The sequence below is a fragment of the Nothoprocta perdicaria genome, unplaced genomic scaffold (genome assembly GCF_003342845.1).
Source record: "Nothoprocta perdicaria isolate Ctin4 unplaced genomic scaffold, notPer1 scaffold_0, whole genome shotgun sequence".
Taxonomy (NCBI): Eukaryota; Metazoa; Chordata; class Aves; order Tinamiformes; family Tinamidae; genus Nothoprocta; species Nothoprocta perdicaria.
The window spans coordinates 5,080,398-5,094,571 of NW_020454092.1; the positions used below are offsets into that span (position 1 = coordinate 5,080,398).

Here is a 14,174-nt window from a genome sequence, read left to right on the forward strand (position 1 = left end):
CCGCGGGGCCGGCCCCGCTGCTCCCGCCCCTCGGCGGCACCGGCAGCGGTTCGGCGGGCGGAGGCCCCCGCGCGCGGGCAGGAAGAGACCGGAGCGGGCGCCAGGAGTGAATTTCATTGATTGCGAAGGCTCCACGGGCACACAGCAGCAGCGCGCGCGGCGGACACGGAGGCAACCGGCTCTCGCTGACAGCCCGTTCGGCAGGGAGGGGGAAAAACGCCCGCGGGCTGCAGAAAGGGTCCTCTGCACCACCCAGGGTCCCTCTGCTCCCCGCGCCCGCCCGCCACTCCACACTCCTCTCCCCTGGCCCTCGGGTGCCAAATCTGACTGTGCCCCTCGTCCCTCCCCCCCGGCTCGACCCGTGAAAGTTAAAATTATTTACACTTTCAGCCGTTTAAAAACCCAATAAAATAAGATTGCATATGTCCTACTGGGGATGATGTGGGTATTAGCAGCTGCTACAGCTAGCTYGGTACTCTGCGTGCAAAACGAAAGACAAACAGAAGACAGACCAAAATACTGCACCATGACTAGGAAGCGCTGGCTGGGGTTGGCGTGGCGCTCGCGTGGGGCTCCGCGCGCCCCTCCGGCCCGCCCGCCGGGCACGGGCTCCCCCCTCGGCCCCCTGGCGGGCTGGGCGCTGGGAGGGTGCAAAGGACTGGGTGTTCCTGACACAGCACATTAACACTGACACTTTTCCAGCCCAGTCAACACAAATATCTAAAAACCCACTGCACGTCGGCCATGCGAGTTCTTCCTTCTTTACAGTGATGGAGAAAAAAGGGACGCACAAAGAAGACCTAAGACACAGATGCTGCTGCCAGCRCTGCCTCCTCCTCCTCCTCATCGCCTTGCTTCGGCTGCTCAGCCAGTGCGGATGAGGGAGAAGCCAGAGCCGGAGCAGCGGGAGACTCCTTTGCTTCCTGCTCCTCTCCCAGCCCCAGCTCCACATCCATTTGCTCCAGCTCCCTTTGATCCAGTAGCTCAAAGTCATCTCCTTCCTCCTCATCCTCCGGTGAAGCTGCTGTCTCTGTCTCCACCGCTTCGGTCTCTGACAGCTGTGCTTGAAAGCTCAGTTTCTCTTCGGGCTCCGTGGGGAGGAATTCGGAGAGGGAAGGACCCTCGCTGGCCTCCGAGGAGCGCAGCAGCGCCGAGAGGGTGTTCTGCACCGCGGTGGTAATGGCAGTGGTGACGATCTCCTCGCTCAGCGTGTCGATGCGGATGCCCAGCCCCGCGGCGGGGGCAGCCTGGGGCTCCGCGTCGCCTCCGGCCGCTTGCCCGCTCCCATTGAAGTGCGTATTTACAAAATGGAGAGGAGACGCCAGGCGAAGGATGGAGAGGTCGGAGTCCGCAGCCTCCTTCTCTGCCGAGTCCAGCTCGCGGGCAGCGTGGGCGAGCTCGGGACCCAGCGGCACCCCGAACGCGTCTTCCTCGCTCTGTGGTCCCAGGTCTCTGGAATGATACTCTTCCACGGAGGGGAACTCTGCCAGGTCCTTGGAAAACGCCTCCTCTGGCTCACTGTGCAGGCTCTGCTGATCCAGGTCTGAAAGGCACCAGGGTTAGCAGCGACATTAGGGCCCGGCTYCCCCACCTCCGACCCGCTGCTGACACACCAGGCTCGCTCCTAGGGGCCCTCCCAGTTGTTGGAGCACAGCAGCATGCAGGTGTCTGCACCTATTCCCTTCTCCACATGGGACAGCCCACCTCATGGCCCTTCACCTGCCAGTTCTACACAAGATGCTCAAGATACCACATCTGAGCCATKACCTCCACACTCCTCACCACCACCCAGTGCTTCTCTGGGCTCATAAGGTGGGTTATGAGCTCCACCTGCTGCTCCATCCAGCATCAGGGGCTGGGTGTGCAACGAGAGACACTGCACAACTATTTCTGCTAGTCTGCTCCATCCTCCTGTTCTCTGCCAACTAGCAAAGACTTTGACAATGACTTTGCTCTCGTTCTGGAGTGACAGGAGGAGTGACAGGAGAACACTGTCTTGTGGAATGAACTGTAGCTAGAGGAAGACAGGACCAACTCTGAATCATAAGTCAGGACACGCTCTGCTGCTTTTTTTCTTTGCCTCCACACTTTCTCCTGCAACAGCTGTCTTCCTATTGTCCTGCTAGGGTGGATGGCAGGGGAGAAGCAATGGCCTCACTCAGATCCCAAAGTTGTTTGGGGACAATACATGGAGGACATGGCAGGTATCAAGTATCCCCACACGTACCTTCTGAAACGTCTGTGAGCTGAGGGGTGGTAGCCCTTGAGACAGAGAAGCCGCCGCTCTCCAGGATGGATGCCTCCTCGTCAGAGAGCTCGGAATCCGTGATGGACAGGGCCAGGGCTGTCTTCTTCACATCCACCTGCACAGGAGGAAGGCAGAGGGACAAATTACCCCTGCTGCCTACGGACTCCACACAAACAAAAGTTTCCTGACAGTTGTTTGTTGTAAAGACTCTGCACAGGGACAGTACAAAAGCAACAAAGGGTTGCACAAAGGGATCATTGCACTGCTATGGAAGGACAGTCTTGGTTCAATGTTCTCCTGCAATAATGAAGTGCCTGAAACTTTGCTAGCTCTTCGTGCTGAATCTGGGAGAGCTCGCACAAGGTAGGGGTTTAGCTCCTCRAGGTCTCCCTGCAAAGGGCTTTGTGCCTTCCTCCTCTCCCGGGACCATTAAATTGCACAAAACTCTCTTTCCCTGTCACACTTCCCTAGGAAGACTTCTACAAGGAGCAGCAGGTCCAAGTATCTGCATTCACTGGGAACCTAAAGCTTCAAGCACAAAGCTTCAGCACAGGCAGATGCTAGTACAGCTCCTTCCCCCTTTCCAATGGTGAGCTGAAGCCTCTGCACATTATACTCAGACAGCCTGTCTCTTCAGGAGACACTTGCACTCTCTGACCACGAGGCGTTAGCATCAGAGCAGTCCTGCAGCTCAGCAGAGAAGGCCAGAGCGGGGCTCACTCTGCTCTGCTACTGCGTCACCAGCCCTGCGATGCTGTATTTGCAGTGCCCGGATTGCAGACTCAGCTTTCACCAAACCATTCCTTTCCTGACGGGCATTTGGCAAAGAAACACCTTGCTCCTGCACTGCTGCTACCAGCGTAGCTGGACCCTGATGCCTCCYGTGCTCTTACCACTGGGGAGAAGCCGGACAGCTCTGCCTCGCTCTCGCTCTCCGTCTCGGCCGTGGGCTCGTCGCCCGCCGCAGGCTCGCTCTTCCCTTGCCGCTCTGTGAGACAGGGAAGAAAGTCCTGCACGTGAGCCTGAGCCAGGAATATTTCTTATCCACCRCTTCTCCTGCCCTGTGAAGCTGCACAGCTTCTCCCCAATCCCAAGGTTCCCAGAGACAACTCCAATCTGTTGCTGTTATTCAAAGGATAACAGGCAGTTGTCTGCCCAGCTGCCCTCCCCGTAACTCTCAAGTTTCAGTCTCTTTCCCTCTGCTCCATCCCAGCTGCTCAGCCCTACCCTGCTGCCCGCAATRCGCCTGCGCTGCCCCTTTCCCAGGCTCCATCCTGGGAGCCCAGCGCCGCAGAAAGCCAGAGGGAAGGCAGGTCCTTACTCTTTTTCTCATGCTTGTGGTGGAGCGTCTCTGCCTTCATGCTGTAGTCCAGTTTCATCAGGACGGGCTCCAGGCGCGTGTACATCCTCTGGATCAGCTCGTGGTAAACCACGAGCGGCCAGAGCAGGATGCTGAGCACTGCRAACACAAGGAAGGTGAGAGCCAGCCCGGGCACAACCCGGCCAGCAAGAAACTCTGCATCAAGGGAAGCAGTCGGATGACAGGGGCTTTGCCATTTGACTCTGCCTAAAAGCCTTGTCCTCATCTCTTCCACTCACTGTGCAGKTGCTTAATTAGCCAGCTTTTCAGACCATCTGAACAGCTTTCAGAGCTAGCAGGGACTTGTGATGCAGTGAAGAAAGGTCTCACTTCAAGCTCAGTGTGCAGTTCCTTTAATAACTCTCCATTTCAAGTCTAGCATACAGGGATTTGCCCACCCAAAGAGCTGAGAGACTGCAGTTTTCTGCCTCTCTGAGCAGCAGGGTCCCAGCAGCAGGTAGAGGAGGAAAACAATGCTCTAACCAGGGCTCCCTCTCCCGACTTGGCAGCTGAACTGCACGCGCGCACTGAAGGCGACAGACAACCCAGGCAGGCACAGGGGCTGCACTGACTTATTTATCATCAAGTGCAGATCCCCTCAAGAAACACACAGTCATGCTTCTCAGCAGCAGCACAGGTAGGCCACACTTCAGCTTAAATCAGATAAGAGAGCTGCTTATACTCACAGATGATGTAGGAGATCATTATGCCTGGAACATAGTGTCCAACTACAGCCAAAATCAGGCAGCCTGAGCAGACACTCATGCAGAACTGAAGAAAGAGAGAGAGAGAGGAACAAACAGAAGTCACAAGAGGCAGGGATACATCTATGCATCTGACACAGGAAAAATCCAGTTAGAGCAAGGGAGAGATGCTCCTGACAAGCTCAGTACACCRAACTCCCTGGAAGCAGCTCAGGGGGTTATTTTCTTGCCCAACTTTACATGGAGCGTGTTCAGATGCTGATGATCGCAACTTGGACAGGTTGGTTGGGTTAAGCTCTAGGCATACAAAGAGATTCAAGCACAGGAAGACAAAGGTAGCCCAAGATCCTGGTAAAATTAAACAATCTTTGGGAGAGTTCTGCAAATTTCTTCATGAACTGAATACTGATCCTTGAGGTTAAGATGGATACTCAAATTGTGATTTTTGAGTATATTTCCTTCTGCAGAGCTCATTCTGTTAAAGAAGCCTGCATTGTCCTGACAGAGACAGGAAGCTGCTACAGAGCCACMGGACGATGTGTCACTGCCATGCAATAAACCTGCTGGCAGAAGCATCAGCAGGACCCAYAACCCCACCAGAAAGGTCTTGCTTCTCTAGAGAAGGTACCACAGCTTGTGGCCTGTCCTGCGTTCTCTGGGGGATGGTGAGAAGCAAGAACAGTCACCCTGCAAGCCAGAGGGCATGGGTTAAGATACCAACTACACCCACCAGTGGGAAGCTTCGGTCATAATGAACAGGCCAGGGCACCCTAAGGCCTTTGCTTCCGATTAACTCTTGTCTTTATAGACATCTTGGTCCCACTTCCCTACTCCCCTGCTGCTCAGACAGGGCTGTAACAGAAGAGGAGCAATCCAAAGTGACAGGAACCTGCCGTTTTGGTACTCTGGACTCCAGCAAGCCTGATACAATCCTATGGGCTGGTCTGTCATATTTTTTTCATGATGCTAAGACAAATCCTGTCTATAARCCCTCTCCAAACAACACGTGACAGCCACCAGAACATGCTTTATGAGAGGTTTCCATGCCCCCAAGAACACTGCTGCATTTGGACCTCGTTAGCAACAACCTGCAAAGTAGGTGGGACCAGATTAAAGGGTTGAAGGGAGCCTGTTGGTTTCCCTTTTCCTCCTYACTCCCAACCAAAGAACTTCCTTTGCACACTAGCAAATAAACCACAGCATAGCTGCCATTCACAGAAGGGGTTAAGTCCAGCTCTAGCTTACAAATCCTGGAAGCCAGTTACTCATTACTTAAGCTTCCTATAGTCTGAAAGTAAGGAATAGCAAATGTTGAACAGGGATAGCAATTGTAAAATATTGGTCTGACATTCCTCCATCTCCCAGACTATCAGCAATGGAGAGAAAAGCCCCTGCACAGAAGAGTAGGTGTCTCCAGCTTACCTTAGCAGGATTTTGCCTCTTGTACTGTAGCAGTTCCTGCAGGTACAGCCTGAAGGTGACCCAGCTCTCTGCCAGACAGTGGCACAGCTCAGGGACACTGAGCAGGTGAGGCTGTGCCCCTGAAGTCACCCCCTCACTAGAGACAGACAAGAGCAAGAAGACAATCTCTGAACATAGTTCATTTTGTTCGGGGGTACAGCTGCACAACRAAGAGGAGCTCCCTACCAAGGGCTTGATAAATACGGACCTTATCTTTAACTGAACTACAGAAGATACTTGATTTGTTGATAGTTTTTAAGCAGGAGCAGCCAAGAGAACCAAGCACCAGCAGCAAGCACTGTGCTACAGCATCCCCATGCTACAGCCCAAGATGCAAAATGATTTATTGAAAGCCACACAGACAGMAGCATTGGAGGTGGAACTAGCTACGCACATTCATTCTTTAGCGCCGAGTCCGAGATGACCTGAGCGCAGAGCTCGGGCCCACAACCACAGCCAGACACAGGATGCGGATTACACCACTACAGACAACACATATGGCCTGCAAAAATCAGTCTCAGGGATCTCTTTCTCTCTGAAGGTCTCTTAAAATAGCCCAGGATAGATTCTCTCTCTGTTTTATTTAGGGAAGAAGTCCTAGAGTTTCTAATGTCAGAAGAACCCGAGCTTTATTGCCACTTGAAGAACATTAGCTTTCCCCAGAGTCTCAAGCTGTGGCTCCCGAGCTGATAAACAGCTCCCAGTGCAGGAGAAACTGCTACTGCCATAACTTTGCAGCAGGAGCCATGCAGTCTGCGGACAACAGCAAAGAGGGCAGACAAAAGTGTCACACTAAGGAGTGCCCGCTCTCCCCTCCCACCAAGGGACACCCAGTGAGCTTACCTGTCCCCTCCGGGCTCCTCCGATGGCTGTGCTGCAGGGAGAACAGAGGATATCAGTCAGCCAAGTGAAAAATAAAACATGKCATTTTTACTACTTGAATAGAGCAGAGCTGGAGATAGATGATCGCTAGCTAGGGATGCACCCTGGGGACCTTCCTCATGCTCACGTGCAAGCAGGAATCACAGTAAAGAGTGGCCTGGAGTCTGCACAGCGCAGGCTCCGGGGAAGCAGACCCRGAGAGCGGCGGAGGCCGGTGTGCTGCTCCCATGTGGCCTGGCAAATCGGGCAGCCTGTGTCAGCCAACGAGTGCCACATTCTGGAGCATAAAGTTTATCCTGGACACCCCATAGTCGGACAGCAAAATCCCTACAGGATGTGGCACTGTATTAAAGACCAAGAGCAGCTGCMTGGTCCCTGCCTTCACAACGGGCTACCAGCACAGTCCCCAAGCTGGCAAGACTTCAGCTCCTGCCCTAGAGCTGAACGAGGCCCTGGCAGGTCTCTGCTGCCCACAGCCCCTGGCAGGATGCTATAGTGCCCAAATGCCACAGACCTCCCCCATCTCTGCTCTTTCCCATGAATTAGCTACAAACAGCCACTCATGTGTAATTATCTAATTGCAGGGTGCTAAGGTCCCCTGGCAGCACCTTGTGCCAGGAAGGCACAGATTTAACTACACTGTGAAGGTTTGGCAGCCCGGCTGAGAGCAAGRCGAAGCACCCAACCCAAGCACGGTCAGATGGGGCCTCTGCAGGGCTCAGAGGAAGAGCAACGTTTCAATGGCAGAGTCCAAATATATTCRTGCTCTGCCCTCAGACATATACAGAGAGAAAAGAAATCAAATATTGCTGTAATCACTGGAATTCGTGAGATTGTTTTCTTACAGATTTGGGTCTTCTGCCTATCTGACTCAGGTCTAAGGGCACACGAGCTTCAGCCAAAGCTCTGCCAGCAGCTGAACATTTAGAACTCTCCTGTTTTTAATAAGGTYCTCGATCATATTGCCAAGGGCCTTCCAGGGGTCTCTACCTTCCTCTACCTGSCTGTTTCGGGGCAATAATCCTGAAACTTGTAGGGACAAAAGTATCTTTGAGGCTGTCTGGCCAACAGCAAACTTGCTTTAAGCTAAGAGGTTCAATCCATGGGACCTTGTCTGAGACACAGTGTGTCACTGCATTAAGAGGGCTGAAACAAAAGATTTATGTTCAAAGACCAGGCTAGTTGCTAGAAATGGGCTTACAAATGCAATGTGGAGGGGAAAAAAAGAGGAGGGCTGAAGTCATCAACCAGATGTGAGGCCCAAGAGTGGAAGCGACTTCCCCAGGGAAATGCACAGAAGAGATGAACATGCTTCCCTGCCAGGAGCCAGTGGGATTTCAGGCTCCAATTTAACCCTCGCTTCATTCCCACAAAAGGGAGTAACTGCTCGCAGTGGCCTTGTCCCCAGCCTCCCGTGACACAGGATGTTTGGCCAAGTATGTCAGCCTCCTCCTCTCGCTGCAGGCACTGCACCAGGCAGCCTGCACAGCGCACGGAAGGGAGGAGGCAATTCTTTGAGAGCGTGACCCAGATTTCCAGTAATCTGCCCTGACAAGAGGAGTCAACTGCTCTCAGATTGCRTTGCCCATCCGCTCCTCTACCCACGGCTGTTTGGCACGGCTGTCTGGGCAGCCGGTAGCCACTGGCTGTGAAAAGAACTCAAGTTCATTGCCTCAGAGGGAGGAAGAAGGGCTATGGAGGCAGCTTTACCCATGCTGTGCAGTTGCTTCGTCCTCGTAACAGCCACTGTTGTATTTTGCTAGGAATTTGCRCTCAGGAATGTAAAGCTGCTTAAGCAGAGCATGCAGAAATCCAGCTGTATCTCAGGCTTTACCTTTCACCTGCACTACYAGGTGACTGAAGGCACAGACTCAGCACTGGCCTCTCTGTCATTGCTGGCTATACTGGTTGTACCAGCTACCAAACAAGCTGCTGAGGTGCTTGCTCACTGCATCAGTTGGATGTGCTCTGTGCATGCACCAGCAGTGCTGGTGAAGGGTTGACATTCCAAGTGGCATGGCACAGGAACTCCGCATTTCCAGGCAGATTACAGTGTCCAAGCCATGGAAAACACACCGAAATAGCAAGTGAAACAGTTGCCTTCAACTGCTTTTTCTGACGGTGTCAGAGAGACTTTCAACCCAGGGGAGCTGCAGAACATTTCAGCAGGCTGCAGAGTGCTCATCTGATGTAACTTACCTGGCAAAACAAAAGCTTTCTTTAAAATCAATAGTGTCTTGCTGTCTACATTAGTGTACTCTGCCTGCTGTCCATCCCAATGCCCTGGGTCTCATACTGGTTGGAGGAACYCTATAACAACCATCAGCTTAGAGACTGATCCTAGAGATGGGCCAAAACCAGTCGAGTAAGACTTGACTCCAACCTGTGCCACAATACCGTTGAGCACCAGGACAATTAAGCAGAAAACAGTACACCCATCTGGCCTCAGAACATCAGCCACTGGCTGAAACRTCACTCTCAGTACTTCACACCAGATTGTGGATTAATAGCAACCACTTGACACACACCAGACTCTTCTCAAAGACCAAAGAGCAGCACAAGAGCTTAGGTTACATGTTGGTACAGCCGGATTCCTCAGCTCTTACAGGTTTTCAACACTTCCCAAGAGCCATTCTTCATCGGTGCATGAACTGCAGCTAGAAAGCAGGGGCCCTCTTTAAGGAGTACCAGCGTTCGCTCACAGCGTGGCCACTGCTCGAGCTGTCTGCTAAACTCCAACCAAAGCACAGCCACCAAACAACAACGCTACAAAAACAACCCTGCAAAAACAACCCGCCTTGGTAGCCATTTCAGGAGAAAGCGGAGACGTTTCCTAGGGTGTTAAACACTATTTGCTAACTGCTCCACACAGAGGTGGTTGTATSAAGTAAATACAAGGGAGAAAATACGCAGCCTCTTCTGACAGGTCCTAAAAAGGTTGTGCATCTCGGTGCTGTTAGAGTGCCCTTGTTCACAGCTGTGAGTAACTGTGGAATAAATGCCAGGCTTTAATGCCAGCATTCCTCCAGCAGTGACGTTAYAGGCAGCACCCAAAACACACACAACTGCCAAAAGCTGAGGTTTGTTTATATACATGCTAATCCTTAAAGGTGTGGTACTGACCTATTTCCAAAAATGCCTGGAAAGGTTTATAGGAAGCACTAAGGAGGAAAGCCACAAAGCTGCAGTTCTGCTTCAGYGGGAAGCCAGAGCCAAACCAATCCCCCTAAGTATTCCAGTTCAACCCGAAGGCTCCTCAGGTAAGCGGTACAGCTCCTTCCTTGCAGGGCTGAGGAAATGGGGTTCAGTGGGAAATGCCGCCATCAGGATTGCAGCCTAATCAGGTACATCACAAAGCCCAAATGTGTCCCTGCTCTTTGGTGTCAGCAGCAGAGAGGCAGAAAGGAGTTGGAAGGGAGCTAGACATGAAGAAGAACATGACTGAGGAGCAGCTCAATAGGATGCACACTAACTTCTTGCAGAACTGATGACACAGAATTAGCCCAATTCCTTTTTTTAATTTATTTTATTTTTTTTATTTTCCCTCCTCCCCATTCTTCACTGCTCTGCATCACACACATTGATTTCCATATAGATTTCCCACTTCCTCTGGGATAATGCAAGTTCCACAAGCCTAGCCCTTTCTGGACAGGTTCCATCCCCACCTGCCTCAATAACACCATTCTGTACAGGGCACCAAGTCTTTGCATTTCTGGACATGTTTCAAACGAGATGTTTTGGGTTGGGTTTAAACTATTTCTTAAAAAAATAAGGTGAATAAGCAGGAAATTAAAATGGCCAGTCCAGTTTGGCTACCTRGTTACTTGAACCGCACAAAACAAACAGTTTGAAACTACAGCTGAAACATATCTAATCTTATCAGGGCTTCTGTGAAAGCACCCTTTAAGCCAGTACCCTTTTAGGTCACATAAAGGGTACCTTACAAACACACACATAGAGGGGCTTTCATTCAGAAGCCCTCCCTAGGGCAGGGGGGCAGGGACAGGGGGCCCCCAGCTGCCTTTGAACAGCAGCAGTCCAGCCAAATAATAATACCAGTGAAGGAGACGCTTAAAGCAGACAGCTGCCAATCTATGCCCATCATCATCATAAAGAGAATATTGCTCTTGTTGCTATCATGTCTGGGGTTGGCAAAGACCCTTTAATAAATGAGAAAGATAAGCCAAGTGATCGGACTCCCTGAACGCTGTTGAGCACAGGCATGATACTGTCATTGCTGTGCGACTTCACCAGCCACTCTGCTACGTGCCCAAGACAACGTGGCTCTCATCTGCCTTGCCTCTCTCCACGCTGTGCTTAACCCAAGCCAATACAATTCAAGCCCCTGCTTCCTCCCCTGAGCTCAGCTGCTCTTATATTCTCAGATCTGCACTGACCTTTTCACCACGACACTCGCAGGAGAGAAAGGGCACCCGCACCTGCTAACTTACACACCTASCAGGAGTCAAGCACTGCACAGAAAGAGGGACAAAACGCTGGTGTTTTATGGTCCTTTCGAAACTGGCTAAGAAAATCTATGATTTGAGAAATTCTGCTCAGCAGAAACACCTCAACATCCCGGTTACTGGTTCTCTCATAAGTTTATCTGAGCTCACTGGGCCACACCAGTTACTCTCAAGTGACTCCCAGCACCTCTCAGCACTAGCAGCAGCTCTGCCAGCCCTTTCCATTGGTGCAGGCTTGCTAAGGGCTACATCCTAATACTCTGGGAGACACCAGGAACAAGGGGCAGTGACAGGAACAAAGCCTGAAGTTGGAGAACAAACTGGGCTGTTTTCTAGGGCTTACACGACCCATAACAAAGCCAGGAAGAGACCAGCTGTGGCTACAGTGCAGGAACTGTTAACACCAGAACTGCATCATCAGCTGCATCATCAGGTACAGTTACCCATCACATACCTGAGAAGTCAAATAGGAATCTGGGCTTCCACCTCTCCAGTAAGAGAATGCCAAGAAGGGACATGCTGAGGAGAAAGAGGGGTCGCAGAGAAGTGGAGGAAAACAACCTAGAAACCAAAAGGGAAATTGTTAGTTGGGGGTAATGCTAGGGAAAGGCAATCAGTTACTGCTCCTGATGAGGAGAAAAATGCTGTTCAGTGYTGAACACAGCAGACACATCCGACTGCTCCGGGCCAGGGCAGAAGCCCCGTATTCCACAGCACGCCCCCAGCCATGAGAACGTCCTCAGATGGCACCTCTGCCACTACCCAGCTGTGATGGGACAGGGAGATCCTGTCACCTCCATGCAGGCTCCTCCCCAGGCTACTCCAGATAATGTAAATACAAATTGCTGTAGCAGCCTCTGCAGAAGGCCAGTTGAGAATTAGCCTCTTCTCTGAAAACTTACGTCCCATCTGTCATCATTACATCCAGTGCCATCCCCAGGTAGCACCAAAACAGAACCTATATCAGCTTCCAGATGCTTTTTTTTTTTTTTTTTTTTTTAAATGGTAAACACTTTCCTGCTAATCACAGACCAGCACTAAACCACTTGGTTTAGTTGTTCACTTGACTTTATCCTAAGAGCTCTCATGTTGCTCACAGACACCAGCAGACACCCATGCAGACCCAACATCAAAGCGTTTATCTCCCCGCTCCAGGCTCCAGTCCCACCCTGATAGCTTTGCTGTTGAATCTATAYGGAGTGGCTGTTTGGATCCCTACTTTCATCAGCACTTTGCTCCAGCTCAGAGATGCTGCTTTAAGTCACTTGAGAGCAAGTGCCACCATGCTCAGGCAGCCAAGGGAAATGCTCTCTCCATTAATGAAAATTCCTCTCCAGAAAGTAAAAGCCACTCGGGTGTTTTATCTTGCTCCCTTTCAACAAATATTTGTCAATAGCTAACAGCAACCACCCAAGCCCATGGCCAGAACCGCAGAGCGCAGGCGCAGCGCTGAGCAGTGCAGGGTGAGCTGCGCTCCCATCAGCTCAGAGGTAGAGGATTCAAAACACATCTGTCTTGGGAGCACAAAATAAAATCCACATTCTTTCCAAGGACTTATCGAGGCTCTATAATGACCTAAACAACACAGCTTTCATGCCTCCTCACGGGACAACAACTCTGTAACTTAACATGTCAGCTCAGGAAGAAATTCCTCCTGTCCCCTCTCTGGTTTATGTTATTTCAGCTACAGGATTCAGACCAAACGCACCAYGGGACCGTAAATAATTCCTCCCCCTCCGTGATATTTAAATCTCTCTCTTCTGTCTCGTGTTCTGGGCACTCTTTGTTCCTCCCGCAACCTTTTCATACACAGCCTCTTAGTCATCATACTATACTGTCCCCGTGGTCTCATGGCAACCTTTCCCCCTCCTGCTAACTTCAAAGCTCTGCATTTGGACCTTTCCAGTCATCAGAGTAGCCCAAAGCCATTTAAGTGCCCAGCTATTACCTACACCTCTGAATAACCTTATGGATGAGGGAAGAAAACATAAGCAGCCTCTTCACGGTGACTTCAGAAGCTGTTTGGTCACRTATTTCCCCCACTTCCCTTCTCTGACTGCAGTCTGTCCTTTGCTGTCTCATCCGCAACTATCATTTAACTCTTTCCCCTGCACAGCATAGACATTTTCTGCTTGGAAGGCCACCGACTGAGAGCATCTTGCCAATACAACTGACTCACTGTTTACACAAACAAACAGGATGTTTTCCATTCCCGTGCACAGCCGGGTCCTGCCATTCACACTCCGGACTCGTCACACTGACACGTCCACGGGACCGGCAGGCAGGGCGGGATGAACGGGCCGGGGTTTGGCCTTGGCCTTCGCCAAACATCAGCGTCCTCCAGGAAGAGATCAATGAGGAGCTGGGTTTAAGTAACGCCCCCAGCAGCCTTCCACTCCAGGGAACGCTCGGCGCTGCCCGGTGCGACTGCGGGGCGAAGCGGGCGCGGGGATCAAGGGCGCGGAATTCGGCTCGCCCTGCGCCTGGGCGAGCCTCCAAGGTGGCCGCGCTCCGTTATCACGGGCCGAACGGCTCCGTTATCACGGGCCGAACGGCTCCGTTACCACGGGCCGAACGGCTCCGTTACCACGGGCCGAACGGCTCCGTTACCACGGGCCGAACGGCGCGCGGCCTCCTGGCAGCCCCGCGCACCGGGGAGGAGCCTGCCTGTGCTTGTCAAAGGCAAACAGCAGCGTTACTCCCGGATGAAAACATCCTCCGGAGGAGCCGCGTCCGGCGGACGGYCCAGCGCCCCGGGCACCGCTCGGACATCACCGAGGCTCTCACGGAGGGCGCCGGGCACGGCGCCGGGCCGCGCGGGCTCCGCCGAGGCCGGGCCTGCCCCGGCTCCTCCCTCGGGCCGCCCCAGCCAAGGGCTCTGCCGGTCACCGGGGAACGCTGTGCCCGCCGCGGGGCCCCGTGGCGCGCCGCTCCCCGCGCCGTGCCCGCGCTCACCAGAGGGCCCCGCCGAGCGCGGCCGCCGTGACGAGGCTGTGCAGCGGGCGCTCCCACACGAGCAGCCGCTGCGCCGCCGCCAGCGCCGCCTCCCAGCC

General features: G+C 52.7%; 2 protein-coding genes across 2 annotated transcripts in view; both read right to left on the minus strand.

Annotated features, from left to right (window-relative positions):
- Positions 1-746, minus strand: part of ZFAND2B (zinc finger AN1-type containing 2B) — a 4,901-nt gene extending 4,155 nt beyond the window's left edge. Inside the window, exon 1 of the mRNA XM_026040515.1 lies at positions 729-746. Coding sequence (XP_025896300.1) covers positions 729-746 — 18 coding nt within the window. The remainder of the gene's footprint in view (positions 1-728) is intronic.
- On the minus strand, positions 625-14,171 carry RETREG2 (reticulophagy regulator family member 2; the record flags this gene model as incomplete). The annotated part of the gene is made up of 9 exons (XM_026040619.1): positions 625-1,543; positions 2,228-2,363; positions 3,142-3,236; positions 3,570-3,707; positions 4,295-4,379; positions 5,735-5,870; positions 6,617-6,647; positions 11,576-11,682; positions 14,077-14,171. Coding segments are annotated over 9 exons (1,566 nt in total), but the record flags the coding sequence as incomplete, so codon positions are not given.
- Positions 14,172-14,174: the final 3 nt, after the last annotated feature.